The 23976-nt window shown below is 39.1% G+C and overlaps 1 protein-coding gene across 2 annotated transcripts in view; it reads right to left on the minus strand.

Annotated features, from left to right (window-relative positions):
• Window positions 1–62: 62 nt before the first annotated feature.
• ptn (pleiotrophin) overlaps window positions 63–23976 on the minus strand; it is a 48990-nt gene continuing 25076 nt past the window's right edge. The window contains exons 1-5 of one of the 2 annotated variants that reach the window (XM_039600691.1): window positions 18010–18028; window positions 14269–14360; window positions 12800–12973; window positions 8462–8623; window positions 63–856 (exon numbers count right to left, since the gene is read on the minus strand). In XM_039600691.1, coding sequence (XP_039456625.1) covers window positions 789–856; window positions 8462–8623; window positions 12800–12973; window positions 14269–14359 — 495 coding nt within the window. In that variant the 5' untranslated portion in view covers window position 14360; window positions 18010–18028 and the 3' untranslated portion in view covers window positions 63–788. Of the gene's footprint in view, window positions 857–8461; window positions 8624–12799; window positions 12974–14268; window positions 14361–18009; window positions 18029–23976 lie in introns of those variants that run through there. The other variant, XM_039600689.1, reaches the window with a different exon arrangement.

A 23976-nucleotide genomic window follows, 5' to 3' on the forward strand; every position in this document is an offset into this window, starting at 1 on the left:
AAAACGTGTTTGAAATTTGGAGGTTTTTGATTAACGGGAAGCACAGGATGAAGCACAAACACTGTTTTCTAACTTTGAATTTTATTTTATTCATTTTTACCTTTTGGAAATGTACCAGGAAACAAAGAGGATGTTAACTCAAAGGGCTACCACAGTGGGGACTCGTTTTTTTTTTTCGTTCTTTTTTTACAACCGAGAGATGGAGAGTTACAACCAGTGAGTATAAATTGAGGTACAACAGAGCAGCAGGAGAAAAAAAAAAAAAAAACTATCTTATGTTTATTCGGTGCTATTTGACAGGAAGAAAAAGAATTATAATTAAAGTGAGCCACAAATTGCAAATTCATGACTTTTTTTTTTTTTTTTTTTTGCTCAAATTAATTGAGTAAACATTTTCATAGCTTCAGTTTTAACAAACCGACTTATTAAGTCTGGGCATGGATCAAAGAGTTTTCCAAATTAGGGTTATGCTATGTGAAACTGTAAGACAAATCCTAAGCAATTTGCTCTTAAGAAAATAATCGTAGACATAACATCATTAAGTGGGAATGCTACTAATTAAATCTGATTATTTATCTCTATTGTATTACATCCTCTATTGCAACATACAAGTCTTTCTTCTCAGGTGCTAGAAAGAAGAAAAGTAAAACGTGGTCACTAAGAGTCATCTTCCGACTGATTTTTGTCAAAGCTATATGGGCTCCTACAGTCAACCTACAGGACACGTAAAGAGGAACCATGTTGAAATAGGGCCGTCTGTTCCGCTGTCTTCTTCCTCCTTCACCGGCTCAAACAAGCTCATCAGCCATTTGGGTGCGCTCTCGCTTCTTGCCTTCCTTCTTTTGCTTCTTTGCATCTGCAAGGATAGACAAAGTTAAAATAGACAATTTTTACTTTGATGGTTTCTCTACTAGTTGTGCTGTTTTGTGAAAAGTTAAGAGAACCTGTGCTCGGTAACAAAATGTATTAACTGTATGAGTTTTAATCTTTTTTTCGCCACAGTTCACATTTTGTGCTGTGATGATTGTAGTTCTGTGCTCTCTTGGGGATTGATTTGGCAGCCTGGGTTGTACCCCATGAAAAACCACCTTATCAACTTGCCGCAACAGTGGCTTGGTACCTGGCTGCCATGACAGGAGCCACAGTGCATGGCTCTTCTTTCTGCTTTATGGCCTCTCCACTCTGGTAAACAGAAAGAGAGCACAACCCTCAGAGGTTTGGACAGCTAGCTTCTGCCTAGCTGTGTGTTGGTCATTCAGCTGTGCTGTTTAGTTTTGTTTGTATCTGCGTGGCTCCATGTATGTCTATCTCTTAGCCAAATTGTCATTGTCTTATCATTTTACAACTTTGATGGTTTGCATTTCAGCGCGCAGATGTTATATGTCTAAAAGTACCACATCTAACATCTGTGCAAATGGCTGTTTGGCAGGGAGATGGCTCATTTCATTAGAACATGTTCTGCCAAGTCATATTGGGAACATCACAGGTGGAAATAAAACAAATCATGACTGAAATTTACTGGACAATTAATACAGCCATTTTTTTTAATCATGTGCATATAGAGACAGGAAAAAAATTCATGGCTCTCGACTGACTTTGCACTATATGAAGACTGCTTTTGCAAAAAAAGAGAAAAAAGGGAAGAAAATGCCTAAAAGCTACAGTGTGGCGTGGTGCACTACCACAAGGGTAAAGAACCCAGAACTAAGTTTTGCAAGCTGCTGAACCGAAAAACTGAGCCTTAAGGAGACAAAGTGGATACAGGCAATAAAACAAGAGACCTCAGAAGGACAAATGACAATTCTGTGGAATCCCAATACTCACTCTGTTTCGCAGCAAGCATTCTGTCAGTGAGAAGTAAAATATATAAATGCCAATTTAGGACTACTATATTTACTTCAGGCTAAGCCAAAGCATTTTGAAAGTGTGCAGCAGCAGTGAGCTCCAGAGTTTTTCCTGGCTCAGAACAGGGCTTTGGGTGGTGACTATGTATGTTAGCAAAATTGGCCTGCGCAAATTCATCTATTTCCTTAGCCATTTATCCAATCCAGGGTCACGGGAGAGCTGGAGCCAATCCCAACTGCTATAGGCCGAGTACTCTGCATAGTTCGGGTCTGTACGGGCTCACCAAATGTAATGTTTTCATACACTATGCATGTCTTTGAACACAATATAGTATTATGTAATAATACTATATTGTGTCCAAAGACATGCAGTTAGGTTAATAGGTGATTCTAAGTTTGTGGTTATCTGTCTCTCTGTGTAAACCCTGCGACAGACTGGCGACCTGTCCAGGGTGTGCCCTCCCTCTCACCCTATGATCGCTGGGATAGGCTCTGCGACCCTTATAAGGATAAGCAGAAGAGAATGGATGGATGTATATTAACAAATCACAGCTCTTTAAGAGCACCATATGTCTAGTTAGTAATTTGGAAGCAAATGTTACTTATGTGGAGAATTCAGAGTGCTATGAATATTATGCTTGGAAGTGTCTTAGCAAACTGACTTAGCACAATAACAGGGCCTTAAAGCCTTATTTAAAAAAAAAGATTTAGTCTTTAATTGTGCACATATCAAAGCTTGTTTTCCCATTTTTAGCCTTTCCTATAGCTTTATATTTAGAGTACAGACAGTGCAGTGGCATCTGCACTCCCTCTCTGCAAGAAAGTGGTTTTTGAAAATGCTACGACGTAACCATGAGTCTGTCAAGGTAGCCACACTGCCATGACTCATCTGGACACTTCAAAGGAACAAAGCCATGCTTAATATTGTTAGTAACACCTGTGCTTTCCCCACGATGACAAGTTAAAATGGCTGGTGTGAAAAATGCATAGGGATAATGTTGAATAAAAATAATACATTTTGCTCCTTCTGCACTTTTCATCATCCTCTTCAAAAATACATGTTTGAAGTTCTTAGATGTTTGGCATGTCTAATCTCTGACTATAAATTGTGCAAGATTTGTCCAGCTTAGGACACGTTGAACGGCGATGTCAGCCATCTGCATCCAAAGCACATGCTCTAAACAAAAGAAGTGACTTGGCAAAGTAGAAAGTGATGGTGTGTGATAAAAATGACTGTCATTATAAGATGTCTGGAAATCCAGCAGGGACAGTAACATACAGAAAAGCTACATTGTGATTCTGTGTGCATTCACTTTGTGCACTTTTGTGTGGAGAGATTACCTTAAAAAATTATCTTAGCCTAATAACATGCTGGCAAGCGGTTCTAAACTCCGACAAGGCATGCTTTATCAATGAGATTCAAGCCGCCTTTCAGCCTTTTAACATTCTCAATGTGCACTACCAGGAAAAAGCTGAAAATCTCTTCTTGTCATCTCAGTTGCAAACTTCTACTGGCATAAGAATCTTGACATGCAAAGCGCTCTCGCCCCTGCAAATACAGAAATTACTCTTCCATGCCATTTGTTTACTTGGTTTTTTTATTTGTTTCAATGTTTTTTCTCTCTTCATCTCCCTGCTGTTTTGTGTCAGCATATTTTGCTCCCTGGAGAGAGAGAGATGGAGCAAAAGGATTTATTCTCATGCTGTTCTCTCAGCTCCATATATGAGATGTGGACTCTCATGCCAGGTTGGAGTACTTTCTGCTGCATTTGCACATTGCATGACTCTGCTTCTTTTTGCCTCTGACACAGACTCATAATCAGACCCTTGCTGCCTTCTCCAGCTCGAACCTGCCCTGAGCCAAAACACAGTGGCTACATATTTGCACAAATTTCAGGCTTTTTACATTCACTTAATGAAAATGCACATATTAAAGTAAAACTTGCATATTAAGTTAAATAGTTTACAGTTATCCTATATTATTATCTACTTTATTCTTCAGCGTCACAGGAAGAAAATGATACTGCTCTACATTATTGAACCACAAAGTAAAAATTAGTTCCACCTCAATGAAATGCAATGTTATTATTTGACATCCACCTTTTTTAGCCTCATTTGATCAAACTTTCTGTGTTATTTTCTAATTAAAACATTATTCCCAAAAATATACTCGATTGAAAATGTATAACATTTACAAACATTAGCTAAGGATACAGTATTATCAGGTTTTTTTGTTTTATAATTTATTCTAATTGTTTTGCTTCTCAGACTTTCATTGAGGTGGAGACAGCTGCTTAGACAGCTAAAGCAAGAGAGCTGGAGTATGGCACTGATGCACACAGCATCAGTGTCATAAAATGTCATAAAAAGGAATAAAAAGGCATTTTATTTCTTATTACAACTTTATCAATTATAAAGTTTGACCACTCTCAACCTCAGTTTTCGCAGCTATGCCTCTTTGCCTTTGGGAGGCAGTAATCCTGAGTGCAGTAACACAGCCATATGTGGCTGTGAATGCACGTCTTTGACTTAAAAATGAGGACACCTCCTGTCTGTTCAAGATGAATGACAGAAGCAAATTCACTCTAAGCAGATCCAGAGATGCCAGATTTCTCCTAACAAAGCCTTTTGTTTTACCTGAAATCAACTTTGGCATGCAAAGACTCCCTCACGCACTGCTCTGTGTGTTCTGCTGAAAGAGAAGGTGGGGACCTTGAGATTTCTACAGGTATTCATAATGTTTCATTTCTGTCAGTCTTTGTTCTCTCTTTCGCTCCGGAGGGTCCGTGTTTCACCTGGACTAGACAGCAAAGACACGCAACTCTGGATCTCAGATCGCTCCCAAGGTGCCTCTTAGCATTGTCTCCTTCAAAATCTGCAAATGACAGATGCTGCCGCCACAGCAGCAACCCTGCTGCACTCAGGGAAAACCCGGTTGCATCTCCTAAACATAAAGTGGCTGGTCAGGATTACATATTTGGCTGGGCAGATATGTGCTCCCAGCTGGGGGTTAGATGGCCTCTTCTCTCTCTCACTTTCTCTCTCTCTGTTTGTTTGTTTTTCAGGGGGTTTTTTCCCTTTTCATAAGCCCTCTGATTCTGCTGCTGTGGACTGTATCTCTGCCATCCCCTGACTCACAGAGTAGAGCATGCACAATTCCCCCTACCATGTGAACCTTATTGTGCACAGCACCCCCTCTCTGTTTCCTAGTAGCTCCCCTGTTTCCCAAGGCTTATCTTCCAACTGGCAGACATGGGATATCACACCTCGCACAGATATCGAGTCTCTCTTCCCAACTGCCTCCCTTCATGTCTGCCCCTGTCATCCTTGCTCTGCATCTCTTTAGCCCTCAGCTCTCACACCTCTTAGGTTGTCACACCGCATCCATGCATCTGGCTGTAATTGATGTGCAGGTATGCAGTGCTGCACACATGACTGCTAAACAAATAGATTTTGACACATTCACAGACTATATTTAAATACATGCTGCACTTTTTTTACTTGCACTGCGCCTTGAACTGATGTGCAGTGATATTGTCTACATGTTTAATGTGGATGTAATCAAGCATCTCTAAACGATTAATAAGTATTTAATAAGGAAGTCATATTTGATTGTTTAATTATGTAAATTAATCAATTGGTTCCTTATGAAACACTCAAGAAACTGAAAAAACCTAACCCATGGAGCCTGCATGTCCATAGTTGCACAGATAGATGAAGGTCTGAGAAGTATAAATGAGCACACATTCAATTTCACATTAAGTAAAATATTATTTTGAACAAAATGGATCCAATTACTTTCTATACCTTCTAAATATAAATCCACATACACCTTTATGTGTTTAAAAGTATCATATACTTGCTGCAAAGCGTGAGAGATGGTAAGTAGAGTACATCTCTTCAAGATGTTCCTACTGTCACAATGTATTAACGATGTGCTACCAAGAGAAATACTAAACTGATCCCTCCTTTGGAAGTCAAATAGCTTGTGGAATAAAATCTTAAGACAAACAGTGTTGCAGACAGATGTGCAACATTTCACAGCACTGTAGTGGCAGACGTGTTGCACGGAGAGGGTCTCTCAGAAGTGCTCCCATTGTCTTATCTTTGCAGAGCGGGACTTGGCCTGACTGTGGTTGTTTGATGAAGCGATGGTAAGGTTAAGTAAACTGTATGTGCAAACTTCATGTGCACACATGGCATCTGGGGAGTGTGATAAGGTTGCCGTTTATGGCCACTGGCAACATTTTGTACTCATTATAATCCTGTTTGGACAATGGAACATCCTTGTTTACAAAACTGACAAAAAGCACCAACTCATTTGGAATGAATCGAGTGTTTCTCATCAACAGTTTTGCCTCAATTTTTCAAGCAGGCAGGGATATATTGTAGATATTCCATGTTTATTTCAGATTTTCTAATTACCTGGTATCTTATAGCTCCTTAAATGTTCTATAAACTGATTATTTCCCACATTCTCTGTGAAATGGAGGCAAAAAGTATCCTTCAGTTTAGTGTCTTATACATGACTGAAAAAAGCTAAAAGCTTGTAATTATAGCTGAATAATGAGTTAACCTATTCACCCTTGCTTTAACACTGTCTTTCACAGCTCCAACTTAGCACTTAAGTAGGAGGGTTTCCATCATACTGATAGTGGATTGAATATAAATTTGAATCACAGCTGGCTTTGCCTCGATTAAATCATTTGCAAGGGTTTGCTGGATATAGCAGAGATGCAATCAGTCTGAGATGTGCCGGAGACAAGATAAATATCTCCTGAATTTACACAGTTATTATCACAAAGAGGATAGAATTAGTTCATTCTCCCAAATACCTTGATACATACTTTGTACTACTCTACTGACGCCAATCCGTCCTGATTAAAATGAAGCCCAAGTTATTTTGCCTTTGATTTTGACCCTTGTGTTATGACAAACAAAGATGTAAATGTGCGGATGTGTCAGGATACATTCGAAGCACTTTGGCAGAAGAAACAAAGAGGTCTGAGCGGTAAGCATCCCTTCAGCTACGATTAATTAAAAAAACGAAGTGATCTGACATTGCCCGTAACTATTTACAGTGATCTAACAGTGAAAGTCCCGGAATGATTTTTCATATAGACCATGTGTCTGCGTGAGTCTGGCTTTTGATCTAAACCAACCTAATATCATGTGAGTTTCCTGGAAAGTAAACAGTTTTCAAACTAGCCCAAAAAAGGCCAGTGTTGTACGTAGGGTGGTTTTCAACAGATCTGTCTTCCATTACAAATACTGAAGGAAGTTTATGAACATGGCTTGTAAAAAAGGCTTTGTCCTGCTCTAATTTCACCCCAGATTTATATTTTATGATGATATTTTGATTCCTTCTGTAAATGTTTTGAATTGGCATTTTCTTTTAGGTACAAGTTATATAATAGGAAGGAGACAGTTCCTATGTTAGCACGCTAAATTCTAACCAATAAGCTGTGCACTTTTCTGTACACCCCGATTTCCTACACATACCAAATAAGGCTGTCAGATGAAACTAAGACAGCAAACCAGTAGATCCCATAATAGCTGGACTAATTGAGCCTCACTGGAATTTGTAGACGTTTTTTTGATGTACTTCATACTTGGCAGGTGTAAGGCTGGTGGTCAAAGTGAGTGCAAGTTAAAAGAGCAGTTGTCGAGGGGGAAAAAGGCCAAGAAATACAAACACAGATTCCTTCATTTATTAGTGAGATGTTCCACAGACTGAGTAAATATTCACGGGTAGGTAGCCAACAGAATTGTGACTGCTTTGAGGAAAAGAGATTACAATTTGAAAGTTCCACTAAGGCTCCATTACTCAGACTATTTTAGGATCTGCATGTATTCTATCTTACTGGGAATTTAATGGAGGGTTTACAATACGCTCGTCTCTCTGCTTTCATTAGCCACCCACAAGGTGTAGTCTTGGAACTGGAGGTGTACTTAGTCAGCGAAGGAATTTCATTTCCAGTAACTTCAAAGTTGCACTATGGGCTGTACGGCGTGAGTCATCAGAAGCTGCTGAGCTTAGCTGCTAATCAGTAACCTCGTTTTTAAAAAGATACAAAAGATAGGAAATACTACATTTGATGTATTTCTAATTTAAATTTTAAATATTTACCAATTACACATTAAAGTAACACCCTCCTAACTAATATCTAAAGTTTATTTAGCTAACATTATTAGTTACTTTATATTAGATCATAGATAACTTCTTGGATATGCCATAGGGCCAATGTTAAAGGTCACATGCATGTTTCTTTGAGTCGCCTTCATTTTTAGAGTAGAGCACGCTCTCAGATCAGTAACAAAACCTTTATTTTAAAACGTCCCTCTCTATATAACTAATAATAATGATACTTAATATATACGAGACACTAGATATACTTTAGATATGAAATTATAATTAACTATCAAGGAACGATTTTTACCCAAAAGCTAATCTCTTTAAAAGTAATAGCAACAAAATGCATAATACAACACATCACATTTTTGGACATGGTGATTCAGCATAACAACTTTAGTGCATCCCACCTTTCGTGACCAGCTCAACACATCCAGGGAGAGTTGCATTTTATGCAGCAAATGATTTATTTCTGTCATCTTACCTTGCAGCTTGGTCTTAGGGATTTTCCCACAAGGCTTGGTGGCTGTGACGGTGGCGGCGCAGGTCGCGTCCATGAGCGCTCGCTTTAGCACTCCCGTTCTGTTCTTCTTGCCCGTTGCCAGATCGCACTCCCCCCAGGCCTGGAAGTCGTACTTGCATTCGCCTATCAAGTAAAAAGACATCAGACTTTAAATCACCTGCTTTTCGTTAGTGAAGTAGCTCGAAGAAAGAATGGTATGGACGGGATCAGAAAGGAAACCTGCACATCTTACATTTGTTTCTAAAAGGAGTCCATTGTAATCAGTGACTGTAACAAGCCTCTGAGCCTGGGGAGTGCTGAGTCATTGACTTTGAATGGGCGTTTGATGAGCAGTTGCCTATCCTCTTCCATCAAGAGAAACTGTCCACCGCTCACAAAGTGTCTTCATGAGACCATTTTCTTAACAACAAACTAAAGTGTGTTTATGTTTTTTCCTGCTGGAATCGGTGATGCTTCACAGTTTGAGTCCCATATTCTTGATATGATGAAACCTTCTAAAAGATGAATGCAATCAAGCAGAGCCTGGCTCCTGGATAGATGTAATTTTAGAGCAGGACAATTTTACATATTCGTGATGTTTGGGGGCGAGGTCTTGCTGGTGCTTTCATTTGATCATACATTTTAAACAACTTAAATTCAACCAAAAGAAGTGCAAGATTGCTCTAGACGGATGGCAACAGTCGCTAATGATCTGTATGTTACGGATATTGGTTTGAAAAGCATGCAGGCGTGTGTATGTTAGTGTTTGTTTATGTACTGTATGTCCATGTCCCCCTTATCTCTCTCCATTAATTTTTTTTCCCCAGTCTAGCCGGGTTCCCTCGAGGATGTGACACTCATTCTTCTGCCTCCTCTCTCATCAAAGCATCAGCGCCCTTGTCGCTGCTTCTGAGATCCCAAGGTGCTCATCAGAGGAGGGGAGAGGTGGGAGAAGGGGCGAGGAAAAGAGGGGTGAAGAGCGAAGAGGAGGAGTGACAGGGCCATTGTTGCAAGAATCCTACAGGGACTTCCTGAGCAACCAACTTTAAAAACCCCATGCCTCCACAGCTGTAATTTGTCTTGGAGAGAGAGCTCCCTTGCTGACTACCAGGAATTTGTCAGGCAGCTCATGTATTCTTTAAAGTGTTTCATACAGTGTAACATACAGTATTTGTGCAGGCAAAAATGATGGTTGCAAAAGTGTGAAAACACCCTCTCATTAATGACTATTTATTAAACCAAAGTCTCAAATCACTGAATATAATTTGTTAAGGAGGGAAAAAGACCTCAGTCATAACTCATTTCTACAGAGGCTAAAGAAACTGGATTGCCATCAGTCAACATTTTGCTTTTGATGTTGTTTCATACATTTCACCATCACTAACACCATCCCCACCATCTATTCTTTTCACCACTTATTCTTTATTTCTAGAATGATTTCTAGTTTAAGTCCATCTTGCTTTCAAAATCTTAAAAAATATGCACATAAATTTTATGTACAGTACTGTGGTCATGAGCCCTCCAAATTTCCTTATATTTTGCTTCCAGCAAGATTTTTGTCATTTTTAAAGTGGTCTTAAGCAGTTTTCTAAAGGAATTTTTGTTTGTTTGTCAAGCTATTTAATACTGATCTATAAATATTTCAAGGATAAAAAAAAGTCACCTTTCTTTTTCAAAGAACCACATCATTTGATCCTTTTTTTAGCTGAATGTATATAAAATGCCAAAGATAATACACAGTGTGACAGATATAAATGAGCAATTTTGCACCAACAAGGTGATTCCTAAAAGCTATTAACTGAAAACTTGCTATAGCTCAAAAAACATGAACGGTATGTGAAAGTCATGTCTTTTGCTGGAAAAGAAATGCAGCAAAGACCTGACACAGGACCTGAGAGACACGGCCATTTCTGATGAGTACCTGATCTATCTACTCATCAGAAATGGTCTCAGAGGAAGCGTGGGTGTCAGTCATTTTAAGGAAGGGAAAAGGCTGAGGTATGCTAAATTACATAAGAATTGGACTGACTGCGACAAAATGTCTTGGGGAGTGATAGATCTAAATTTTAAATGTGCGTTTCCAATCATCACGAGTATGTATGGAGGACAGGAGGTCAGGAGAGGTACAACAGTACAGTACAGTAAAAAAAAAAACATGGTGGAGGCTCTGTTATAGTTTAGGGCTCCATTTCAGCCAGTGGTGTTTGCTAGAATTGATGGAATTATGAGTACAGAAAAGCATGCTTGGATAGAAAAACATACAATGGAGCACTGTCAGTCATGGATTGGTCTGCCCAGAGCTTAAATAACATTATCGAAGCAATGTGAGATCATGTTGAAAGAGAACAGAGAAAAAGGCAGCCAACATTCAAAGAAGAGCTTTGAATGTTCTTTAAGAAGCCTGGATAACTATTCCTGAAGACTACTTAAAGAAATAAAAAGAAAGCTTGACTAAGAGGGTCCAGACTATGTTAAAGAATGAAGGTGATCATACCAAATATTGACTTTTAACCTTGTTAGAATGGTATAAACTAGTGTTTTTGCCTTATATACTGTATATTCTTGTATGTGCACATGTCTACATTTCATCACTGCACCTTTTTCCCCATTTTCTGAGCAATATATAAAGAAACAAGTGATGTCTTGAGACTTTTGCAAAACTATTGCATGCTTGTATTGGTTCTATGACACATGGGGATGGTCATCTATTATATGGAGTGGACAGAATTTGTTCTATGACTACCCCTTAATCCCTTTCCTGGCAATCAGAGATCCAGATATTTATAATTATTTATTATTTTAATTACTTTCATGCATTTTCATTTCCACCTAATAAAGAAGCAATGTGCTTGTGTTTTTGTGCTATGAAAAACCTGCATACGTTAACAGTTTTATAGAAATGCACCACGGAACCAAATATTGCTACATCCTAGTAATTCTTCTCCATTCAGCTCTCACATATTTTTATCTGTTTAAGCTTTCTATGGATTCATATTGTATCAGCCACTGCAGCACTCCATATGACTTATCTCTTTCGGTTTATTATGATGAGTACCCATTAGCTGCTGTGTTTGTTACCTTGGTCACCAGTCCCATAGGTGCTCGTGTTTTTTGTGTCATGCTGCTGGAAACCTCAGTTTTACAATATTGTGCCCACCTCTTATATTAATATTTATTCTCCTCGCATCACTGTGTTATACTTTGGCAAGAGGCAAAGAACAGTTTGGGCCGTGTGCTGCAAACTGGAAAACCAACGTTAACCTAGTTTTCACTAGTTGGTTTTTAAGGGTCTTTTGGGTCTTAGTATTCTAATTAGATGTAAGAGTTTTGCCAGATGGGATGTCAAATCTTTCATGCTCAGGACTCTTAGAACTATACTCAAAAAAAAAAAAAATCCCAGTTTTTCATGTCTCTTTTAAGACTTCATAGCTAAAGGCATATAATACAGCTCCTTATTTGAGTACGCTACCTACTAGAGCTTAGATAATAAGTGTACTAGTCACATAGTATATTAATTAATGGCAAACAGACATTTTACTCAGCTGCAGCATATCCAAATACAGACCTAACAGCCAGGGTTGAAGTAGAGGGTCTTTTAACACCTATTCTTACAGGTTCTGTGGGGCGCAGGCACCAAATGTTACAGTGTTTATCCATTTTTTTCACTGCTCTCATTTTGCAGGATTTCCAGCCAAGAGGGGCAATTCACACTTTTAATTTTTTTTCTTTTCTTAACTAACTTTCCACAGTTTCAAACACACAGGCGTGAAACTTAATGCCACTCGTCCAAAACTTTTCTTGCTGTAATCTATGTAGCCAGTTAGCACCATTATTTCCTGCAGAGTGTTCATCATTCGTGACAGGCTCATTGCAGAGCAGCAGGCTCCGGCCTGACAGGCCTTACTGTGGGAACAAATGTCCTCCAGGCTTGTCACTGCAAGACATTTCGGCTGTAAAAGCCTCACCGTCTCAAACCCAAAAAAGAAAATGACAATGCTGGGCAATTATTCCTATGTTTTCCATGACAATATATTATATACTGCATAGACGTTTTTGTTGTACCTCTAATTAGCTAGCTTACTCATTCCTATTCTGAAAATGGGACCATTGTTTGTGTAAATGACGGGCCACAATAAATCATCGGGAGACGTGGTGGGAGATGGATGGCATCCATGTATTTGTACAGAAGGAGGGGAGTCCTGGGTCATTTAGAAGGCATAAATTATTTAAAAACTTAAAACAGTAGGTATTCTAAATTCTACTAGAAGAGTAGATCCTTCTTTTCCTACTTCAACAAAGCAACATGTGAACATTTATCACCTCCAAACTTCTTTTTCCAGTTGCAAGGGATCTTGCAGCGCTGGGTCTTGATGGTCTGCTTGCAGTCAGTGCCGGCGCGTGTTCCCTCCCTGGTGCCGAGTCCACAGTCCCCTTCATTGGCTACGCACACACTCCACTGCCAATCCCCACAGTCTGACTTGCGCTCCTTCTTTCCTGTAGAATCAGCCACACAGCACACTAAACATCCATATTATAACACAACATCAAAATAGATAGCGTTGAGCAGAAATGCCACCTATTTTCCGCATGAACGTCTGTTTACAGATCTTGTAAAAAGTTGCTCACAAAACCTGACAAAAGACAGCAAATGTCACTACTTGAGGCTGAAAACAACATATTTGGGGCCCAAGACAACACAGAAGGAATCAAATCTGGAGGCATGAATTTAGCGAGATGTGAACTTATCAGCTCTTCTCTACTAAAGCTAGTAGCTACAGGTTGTATTACTTCTGTCAGTATAAAACAACTGAAACTTAATGAAGTGAGAGGGCCGGAGCTCCACTGAGGGTAATCTAAAACATAGACTAAACAGATGATAGTGCTTGTTCTATTACACTGATTTTTGTACTTGCTGCCAAAAGTTAATGACAGCTCACAGTGCACTCATACACTGCTGACCTAAACTGGTGAAGAACTGTCTGAAAAACCATTGATTGTTGTTCATTGTGTAGTTTAGGACAAACAAGGTGTGTTTTCCTTTTGTTTTGTTTGTAATTTCTTAAAATAAATGAATATAGTACAAATAATATAGTATTCCAATAACGTGGTTCTCCATTACTCATGTCATCTTCTGTAATGGCGTGTGTTCAGCCAGACACCCACGTGATTCTGTTATCTTCTCTTCTAGAGGGTCAAAACTTGAGATTTTAACATCAACTGTGAAGTTATTTCCCACAGTGAAGTCATGATTTAGGTCTTACATCAATCTTGCTCGTCATTTTTATTTATTAAATCTTCTGTTTATGAATTCCTGCAGCAATTGCAGCCCAACTTCAGTTAGATGGTAGAAACTGCAAGGATAGATGGATGGTTGGATGTTCGTCTGTTAAAGTACCCCCTTTAGGACTGTATCACCTTATTTTAAGGCGGCTGTAATGAGTTTAGGTGTTTGCACTAATTTCCAATGCAAATTAACTTTTTTCCCCTGAATTTAAATTAGGTTAAATGTGTTTTCTTTACCCAAGCGGGATTACTGGACTTTTTTTTGTTCCTTATTGCAAATTATTCCTATTTGTCTCTTGTTAATTCTCATAGGAGACCAATTATTTTATCCTCAAAGTTGTATTTTAAAACTTATATCTGTATTTTTTGAAGAGTTTTGTATGACTAAATTAGTTGTTCGACAGGACAATGAAATGTGACAGCATGCACACTGCTTAATTTAAGGTTAACTAACACTTTTCCTCTTTATCTTCTGACAAGTATACTTAACAGTTTGAAGGAATCACCTTGTTTTTCTGCTTTGCCTCCTTCAGCTGCAATCACTGTAAGCACCAGGAGTGCTATTGCCACCCGTGTCCACTGCTTCTGTCCATTCATTCTGAAAGTCCCAAAGAGACAGCTGTTAGCAGGAGAATCCTACTTCTTCATGGTTTAAATGTTACAGATCAACATTAAGCATTATTCTGTGTTCCTTAAAATGCTTTTTCTATAAGCAACTATAGTCATCTAATCCACTCCCTTAGTTCACACAGGACACAAGACCCCAATCCCAGCAAATAATCTGATATCATTGCCACTCCACATCAGCTAAAGCTCAGATCATACTATTCTTTGATGCCTATAGGCTGTTGCCATATATCTGCAAGCCACTTTGCAACCACCATTGCCTCAGCTTCTCCATTTCATGCTGTCTGACTTCATCAGCATTATGGATGTTGCCACTGATATCTGCTTTTGTCTCTGCCAACCTCCCTGTGCTCTGAATAACCTTAGGTTTCCATGTATGCATGTGGAAGGGAATTTTCTAACATTTCAAAGCTCCGATTTAAAGAAAATACACCTGAAAAGCAATCGTCATGCAGCCATCCATCACATGGATCAACAAGAACATCCTGCAAAATCTCTTTTTATGTTAGTCCCACAGTGCTGGAGTCTAAATCAACATTTTGATTGTCTGCACTCAAAGTAATTTGGTCTTGGTGTCAGTGAAATGTTCACTATATGGGTTTCATTTAAAATGTCAAAACTCTTTTTCTTTTTCACCCAAAACAAGAATCCTAAATGTTATTGAGTTTCTAACCTAATCTGTTTCTGGATTGTCATTCAAGTTAAGTTGATCCTTCTGGTCACTTTACTGATGGATGCAAATATACTGTAAATAACCCATATTTTATAATTATTTGACCCACGCTAACTGAATGATAGAGTTCATGGTTGTACTGCCTAATTAGATATAATAAGATACCCAAATTAGTCAGCCAACACATGTACAGCACATAGTACAACATATTTGTTCTTTTTTCTTTAATATAGATTCAATCATTGTTGAAATTCACAGGTATTCTTATTTTTTGCCATCATAAAATGCAATATTCCCAGAGGCTCGAGAGACTTGAGATGCTTTGAGTCCAGGCTTATTGAGGTGCAAAACATTTGCTCAAGAAAAGATTACACCTGCAGCGAGAAAAGAGCAAGGAAGCAGAGGTGGCCTCTATTATGTAGCCACTGTACAATTATTGAAACGGTCGAGGAGAAATTTAGCCGTCTGCCTCATTTTTATCCAGAGCAGCCGACATTAGAAATTCAAAATTTAGCTGATTTATGATTTCATAAATCAAACTAAAGCCATGTTTCATATTTCTCTACCTTATTTAGTCCTCCTGCTGGTTTTGGATTGGCAGAAAGCTGTTACTGTCACTACCACTAGCCTAATGCACTGAGATGAAATTGCTGCAAAAACCTTACTTTTTTTTTGGCTCTACTGCCCTCTCCTTTTTTTCCTGAGTGAGATCCTCTAGCCGACAGCACTCTCTGAGGGGGAAACAGCATGAGACTGAAGCAATTACAAAGTGTCTGACGCCAGAAACGCTCCTCTGGGCTCGAATTCTTGTAGAACAGTTCAGCCTGGCAGGGAAATATACATTTGTCATTTTTAATTAATCACGAGCTGGATCTGAGCCGTCCGTCCTATTGTGCGTTCTCAGCTTTTCATTTCACTCACTTAAGATTCCACATAAGTCTATGGCAGTGAGAGCCTCTGAAATGTAAAGGCATTCAAATGTTATATTTAATTATTTGCTGCTATTGAAGTAAGTTTTATCCCAGAGTTAATGTCTTCCAGCACTTCTCTGAAATTCATAATGGACCTTATGCCAGTGCCTGTAGTTTGCCTGGCAGATTGTTTTTATACTTTACTGAGTGCTCAGCTCACAGAGAAACCCTGTTTTGATTAAATACTTCAGACTCCGTCTCCCAGTTTTTAAGAGGTCCACAACTATTCATCTCCATAACCCAAAGTATGAAAGGGGGAAAAAAAATCATTGAATCCCAACTGTAAGAAGTATGTACAATGAGTTCTAAAAGATTCGTAGAGAAAGCCCAATGAAAGCTCACTGATAAAGATCATTTTCCAAGAAAAAGGCATTGTGGCCTTTCAAAAGATAAGAAAGCCGTTCCCTGAGTTAGTCACACAAAGAACGATAGGCTTTTGGTGCAGTGCAGGCATAATAATAGGGGACATGGCAGATGACTTTGAATGGGCACTACATACAGTAAGTTAAAGTAAAAATATGTCCTGGAATTGAGCTGACTTAACCATTTCCTCTGTAGAAAGTGGATCCTGGGAGACAAGTTCTTCCTCTTCGAGAAGTTAATAATTTAAATGAAAGTCACTGTACCTGTTTTCAGAGCATGACAGCACCTATAATGGATGGATGGGTCTGAGCATTTGACTATACTTCAGTAGGCATGCGTGCTGCCTGTGTTAGACTTTGATAAGAAGCCTTCCAAAGTGCCGTCTTAAAGGACAAGCATATATGCTTTCCATAAATGCTTTCTCTCACTTTCTTTACGCTCAGAGGCACCTACAGCTCTACACATTGACAGAAAGGAAAAGACTCGGCTCCTGCTTTAACCTGAGCACAAATCAGCCTTCTTTCATGACTCACACCCCTATAGTTTGACTTGAACCAATGGGGGGGTTTGTAAAAAACATAATTCTCCAAGGTCCCTCAAGTCACCACTTCCCTCCGTGTAGCCAAAAGGAAATTGGTGTATTCAGATAAATACATACAGACTCCAAATAAAGGATGGATATAGCTACTGTGATGTAAGTCGATTGGTTTATAAAGTTCCGTTTTGAAATCTCATCTTAAGCATTTAATCTATTTTTTGCTCTTAACTTTGTTTATTGCCCATTTTACTCTAAACTGGAACTTTTTTTCCAAGTAAAACATGAAACTTGCAATTAGGATTACACTCATCGACTACTTTCTCAGATAAGCCTGTTCAACTGCAAGGCAAGTAATTAATCAGCCAATCACATGACAGTAGGCTCAACACAATTAGGCATGTCAACATAGTCAAGATGAACCAGGTGAAGTCAACTCAAATATCAGAAGAGGAAGAAAAGTGATCTAACTTGATCTGAGTATTTCAGGACTTGCTCATCCTGAAACGATCTCTAAGGTTTACAGAGAATTACCGCCAAAATAGAAAATATCCATTGTGAGGTAGTTTTCTGGCTGAAAATGCCCTGTTGATACCAGGCTGCTTCCAGAAGTAATGAAGCTAACACTAACCCCTTGTGTTACGTCCCCACTTGGAAGCTAGGCGAAGAGGGTGGGGGACAGTAACAGTTGGATGCGGGTTGAAATGAAAAGAACGCCAGGCAGAGGTATTTAACACAAAATAAATCTTTATTATAATCAGTTAACTCAATAATCATATAAATGGTAACAACAGAAAGAGAGAGCACCGCTGCTTTAATGATAACTCAGACAGGTCAACCCAAAGAGAATGGTGACCACTTCAACAAAGAAAACAACTATAAGGCTTCAACAGAAAAAGACAGCAACGCTGCTATTAGCAATAACTAGGCAGGCCAAACAAAGTAATGGAGGCCGCCGTCACTCAAACAAAACCACTGCCCAGTTGAGCTACTAACAACAAGCCACGCACAGTGGGGCTGGTCACACACACACACACAGCAGGCCTTTTCCACACCTAGGCTGGAAACACACACTGACCAGCACAGGGGAAAACCACCAGAAACCTCTCCCACTGCTCCTACCACTCCACACCGTAGGCAGGACAATCACACACATAACACGCAATGCGGAGACACCAGAGAAAGCCACTCTCCCACATCCAGTCCATCCCCAGCTTATATAGCCTCAGAGAGATGATTGCTGACTGGGCCCAGGTGGTAAATGAGGCCAATGAGTAGCAGCTGTGTCCTGGGGAGAGAGAAGAGCAAGAGAGAGACAAAGGGGTGGAGCAAGAGAGGAGGAGGCGGAGAAAAACACCACGCCCACACAAGGGCAGTATTAGGAGGCCCAGCTAGGGCCGTAACACCTTGTTACAACCAAGGTATGCAGAAGACTACCTTTGAATAAAGAGTACATCAAACTTCGATGTAGATGGACTACAACAGCAGAAGATGATACCGTGTGCTCCTTCTGTCAGCTAAGAGCAGGAAACAGAGTTAAAGTTCACACTGATTCACCAGAATTGCACAAAAGAAGATTAAAAAACTTCCCCTGGTCTCATTTCTGGCATTTTCTGAACAACATGAAAGACTGGATCCTTGTATGACTGTCAATGGCTGTGAATTGCCACAAGGCTCAAATAATCCCAAACTGGTGTTTGAACATGACATGTCATGTTATGTGTGAGTGTGTGTGACTGTGTGCGTCTGTATTTTAAACTGTAAGGTGTACCTAATAAAACGTCCATTGAGTGTAGAAAACTATTAGAAAAATGTTGATGAAGTGAAAGTGATGTGAAAAGCAGGGCCATGTTTTTTTCCTCTACATTCAGATGTGTTTGAAGAAGAGAAGAAAAGACTCACTTCTGTTTGTCATTAGAAAAAATGCAGGTTAAGCCTTTGTGATTGGTTTTTAATATTTCAGACTGCAATATTAGGTCCATCTTTTATATCTAGTCTATAAAAGATTATCATAAAATTCTTAGACATTTTAATGTTCAGCTAAAGTTGATACCTAAGTAGCCTGACACAAGAGAACAAGAGTCATTAATCATTGCCGAACTTATTGCCAGATTCCAAACTAGATATTGAAGGCAGGAAATTGCCGTAAGTAAAGGTTTAGTGAAGTGGCGCTTTTCAAATAGGAGATATTTTTTTGCCCTCAAGGTTGTCTTTAGACAATACCCCTCACTGCCCGCCTTTCCCCGGTTCAAGAACAGGAGAAGCGAGTGTTTGCAAACCTCAACAAAGGGGGTTACTTTAGCTGGAACATCAGAAACATCCTGTGGTTGATGTGGCTCATGAGCCACTAAGAATGAGCCCTATCAAACCCTTCCATTTGCCCCATTGATCCAAACAAATCTGTGAGTTTGCTGGTGAAAGGAAAGGAGGAGGAAACCCAGTACCGGGCACAGATCGATGGATCTTCAGTGACTCCTCACATGCTTCAATAAATACGAACAAGATGCTCCTCCACTCCACAATAACCCTGCATTCAAAACACATCCCATCTCTTTCCCCTCTCTCGCGGACTGACGTAATCCCTGCTGAGAACATAAAGGAGAATCTATTTATACGATCGGATCCTTTGGTTGCGTTTGATATGAAGGCAGGAGGCGATGGAGTCAACAGTGAAGGAATAAAGGAGAGAGCAGTTTAATGAATCAATTATATGGCCCAAGAAAAGGGGAATTGCTCGGGTTATTAGCTGTACCGGCTGAGCAAAAAAGATTTCCACCATTACCCTTCTGTGAAGAATAGATTTTGGTTTCTTTAATTAAAGCTGTTAACCTCTCACAATCCAATTCCTAATCAGAGAACTTGTATAAATACATTTGGGGAGCATGCAATTAGGCAACAGCTCCTCTGTGTGTTTATAATGAACACAAATATTACCATAAGACACATGTATGCATTTAATATCACTTAGCTGCATATGAATTATACATTTTTAAACAACTCCAGGCTCCCAGAAGTAAATCAAAGGATGCGCTTCCAAATGGGAGATACTTTTGGCTATCTCTAATTCCATCACTCAATATTTAGACTTGCTCCAGAGGAAATTTTTTTTCATTTGTGATATAAGGAGTTTAGTCCAAACGTGCAGTAATGACAATTAATAAAGTGGGTCACATGGGTTGGTTGTTTTTGTGAACATAAAGAGAATAATTACCCCAATCTAGAGCTCCAATCAGCATTAAAGGGAGTTCCAGTTCTTCACTGAGCCTTTGAGGCTGCAGCAACACACCAACTTTTAACACCAAATCAAATTCATGCAATGAGTTTCATTTGGTGTGCAATTATTCATGTGTAATAATTACACATAGTTGATCAATACAGCACAACACAAGCCATGAAAACAAACAACAAGTTGTGATAAATACAGCAACACCCTGCACATGTCCCAACTACTCATCAGATACAGTCACTGACACTGAGCAGAGCGGAGCTGATACACGCACATTTAAACTCACAAATAACAAGATTAGATTTAAGTCAGACTTCATGAATTTCTTTTATCTTTTATTGTAGCATTTAAGATGCAGTGAACTTTTTTTTTGCTTCAAGTAGTCAAAAGTCATTATCTTTTTGGAAAATATTTTAAAATCCATAAAGATTGACAATCAGATTTTGTGCAGACCTCAGGAGACTTGGGAACATTGTACTTGAATATATATTCAAACTATTACAAAGAGCCTAGAAATCCTTTAAAGTTAAGTGATTAATGGAATGGTCAGAAAATCTATTTAATGTCCCCACATTCAGCCAAGCTCACAATGTCAAAAAATCAGTTGTACTTCAGATCGTAACAAAGGATCGAGCAACAGGTCAGACGGGAACAAGTCACAACTCTCCTTCTATTTCATTTGCTAAGTAAAAGGAGGGATGACAGCCAAAAGTGTTCCATATCATAAAGCTGACTGACGGAACAACACCGATCAATAGACCAGAAAAAAAAAAAAACCAAAAAACTCACTCCTCATGTGTCCCCATGTGGAAAACTATATGTGCAGTGAAGGAAAAACATGGTGCTGTAAGTTTTTTGCTCCCCGATTTCCTTCTAGCATCTCTAGCTTCTCTATTTTCAGTTTTAAAATTTCACATGAACACAGGATAGAAAAGGTAACACTAAGCTAGCACTCACAGTTTTCTACCGAGTGATTAAAAATATGTTACTCAGGCCAGTTGGAGGTCTGTAAAGATGAACTGAGAGAAGACAAACTATCTTTACTGCTATGTGCATTTACCTGTATCTGTGTTCCATAAGCACATCTGAACATATGTGACTGCAACTTTACCTGCCACCAGTTTTAAAAGTTTCTGTTTAGTCTGAAAATGTCAGGGAACGTACTACACTGTTATAATGAGTAATGGTTCATCTACTGTACAGAGAAAAGCACGCAGGGTTAATAGGTTCTGCAGAAGCGGTATAAAAAATATTCTTCAGGTTTGTGGAAAAAATATAAATCAACTCTTAAAATAAAAAAAGAAAGAAAAGAAAGAAAAATGAATATGCATTACAACAGGGAGAATTTTGAGCAGCACCGTGACCTTTTCTTACCATGTTTTTATTGATTATTGATTCAGATCATTGGTGCAAATGGAAATTTGGAACCTGACAGAGACAACTTTGAGCATCTTAGCAAACAGAAACCGTCGAACCAGGCTTCTGTAAAAGTGCTCAAACCTCAAATCTGCCCCACATCATAGGCGCAATAATACAGGCATTTTTGCAGCAAAGTGCCAAACCAATACTAATTTTCTTCCCTCATTCTTTTCATAAATGCCTAGATTGGATCATGCTCCCCACTGCCACCAAATTAATGTTGCTGGCAGTGGGGGGCATGATACACTTCTTGATACAATGATGCCATTGAAATGCACCTGAAGCAAGATGCTCCACAAAACTATCTTTTTCTTTTTCTTTTTTTTACTTTTTTCTGTGGCACGTTTGTCATGGTTGGTGTTATTGCGCTTCTTTGTGTTTCTAGTTTGTTCAGCCTTCTCTATCATCATGCTTATTATTAGCTTTCATGTCTATTTTTTTCCTGTTGTACTTTGAAGGTTACTTTTTCTGTCTCTTGTTTAAAATTTACTTCCTGCTTTTGCACCTTTCCCAGCTTTGTGCCTGCACCATCCTCATTACAGTCGCCTGTATTTGATTGTTTCCACCTGCACTTCCTTCCCACATCATCAATCACCCTCTCTGTTTTTGGATTTCTGTTTTGTTTTTTGTTTACTTCGCCTGTTTATGTGACCTGTGTTTAGGTTCTTCCTCCAATACATCCTGACAGTTTTGACACTAGCTATTTGTCTCATAAGGTGACTGTATTTATTCATGTTTCTAAAACATAAGCAAAAAAATGCTAAATGAAACACATTTTCACTTGAAAAAAGAAGTATTAGGACATTGGACAAAAGATTATGGTAGTCTTAACACTGTAAACTTAAACAATTGATGCTGGCTAAGATGTTCAAGGTACATCTCCATATGAACCCCTTATAGAAGTCTTTATAGAAGTCACCACCACCTCGAGGGCCGGTGTCCTGAAACTTTTCCATGTGTCCCTGTTGCAAAACACCTGAATAAAATTAGTAGGTCATTAGCAAGAGTATAGAACTTGACTGCATGCTGAAGTAGCAACCCCTAACCCTACTCAAGTAAAGTCAAGTAAATGTAAGTGTTTGGAAAAATGTACTTCCACAAGTACTTTTATTGCACCATGTTCATTCACTCATGAGCTGCTGTTACATGAATCAAATGGCTGAAATGCCACCAAAGGCAATGACCTACTCATTGTATTCAGATGTGTTGCAACAGGAACACATGGAAAAGTTTCAGGACACCAGCCCTCGAAGACTGGAGTTTGAGACTCCTAATCTAGAGGAACTTGAGCTTTTGACATACCCAAGAGCACATCATCACCCATGACTGCACCTGTTCTATGTCCAGCTCTATTTCTGTATATCCCCTTCACCTCCTATCATTTGGGTCATGCATCGCTTTGATTTGGACTACCTTTTTTTATGTATCTAATTTCATGTCGTCATCAAGCCTTAAAAAAAAAAAAAACATGTCACATTGTTACAGTTTTCTGACACAGTTAAACATAAATGGAGTAGGAAGTGTGGTTTTCTTATAAACGCACATTTCCTCTATACACGTAACATTTATCACGTAAAATTTGCTCAAATGTTTGTATTTCACCTGGAACGCTTATATGAGCAAACTTTGTGGAACTACAAATGGAAAATATTCTTCAGGACATGATAGGATATGATTTGAACTTACTCTGGTAACAGTTTTGGGGGTTTTTTTGTTGGTTTGGAAATCTCCCTCATAAAAAAAATTCAGCTGAACTGTCATCTGTTCTCCAAAATAATAATATATAAAATGTGACAAAAACAAATGTCTCCTTGGATATTGATTTGTGTTCCGAAGTCACATCTGATATTTAGAGAGAGAGGGGAAAAAACAAAAGAAAAGCCACAGTGCTGACAGATTTCCATTGTGTGGTTCATTGTTTTTTTGTTTCTGTGTCCTTGGTAAAAGTCAGGCAGAAAAATCCACTTCTGAGTGGCTTTCCCATCCCAGTAGTTGTGATTCAGAAGAGGAGTGAGTGCCTCACCTAGACACAGGGCATATAGAAAGGATTTATTTAGGAGTCTCTCTGTTTGTGTGTGTTCTTTGAGCTGAGCTTTTGAGAGATTCTAGCACAGATGAAATGAAAAGTGTATTGACTGGAAGACAAAGGAAGGCCTTTGAAAGGAGCTGAAAGGCAGAAAGCCATGGAAAGTCGAGCATATAGCTCCAATATGCAGCCACTGTCACGGCTGAGGGTCCTGTCTTTAGCTTGTACGATCACCTCCCTCGTGTATCTTAGTGTTTACTTTTTCTGCCTCTTAGTTGTGAGTCTGCGTGCTTTCCTCCTGCTTTTTTAACAACTTCTCTACAGGTCTGCCCGTGCCTCTTTGTTGTTTGCCTTTATTCGCTTACTCCTCTGGT

This window comes from Oreochromis aureus, linkage group 17, assembly GCF_013358895.1.
Source record: "Oreochromis aureus strain Israel breed Guangdong linkage group 17, ZZ_aureus, whole genome shotgun sequence".
Taxonomy (NCBI): domain Eukaryota; kingdom Metazoa; phylum Chordata; class Actinopteri; order Cichliformes; family Cichlidae; genus Oreochromis; species Oreochromis aureus.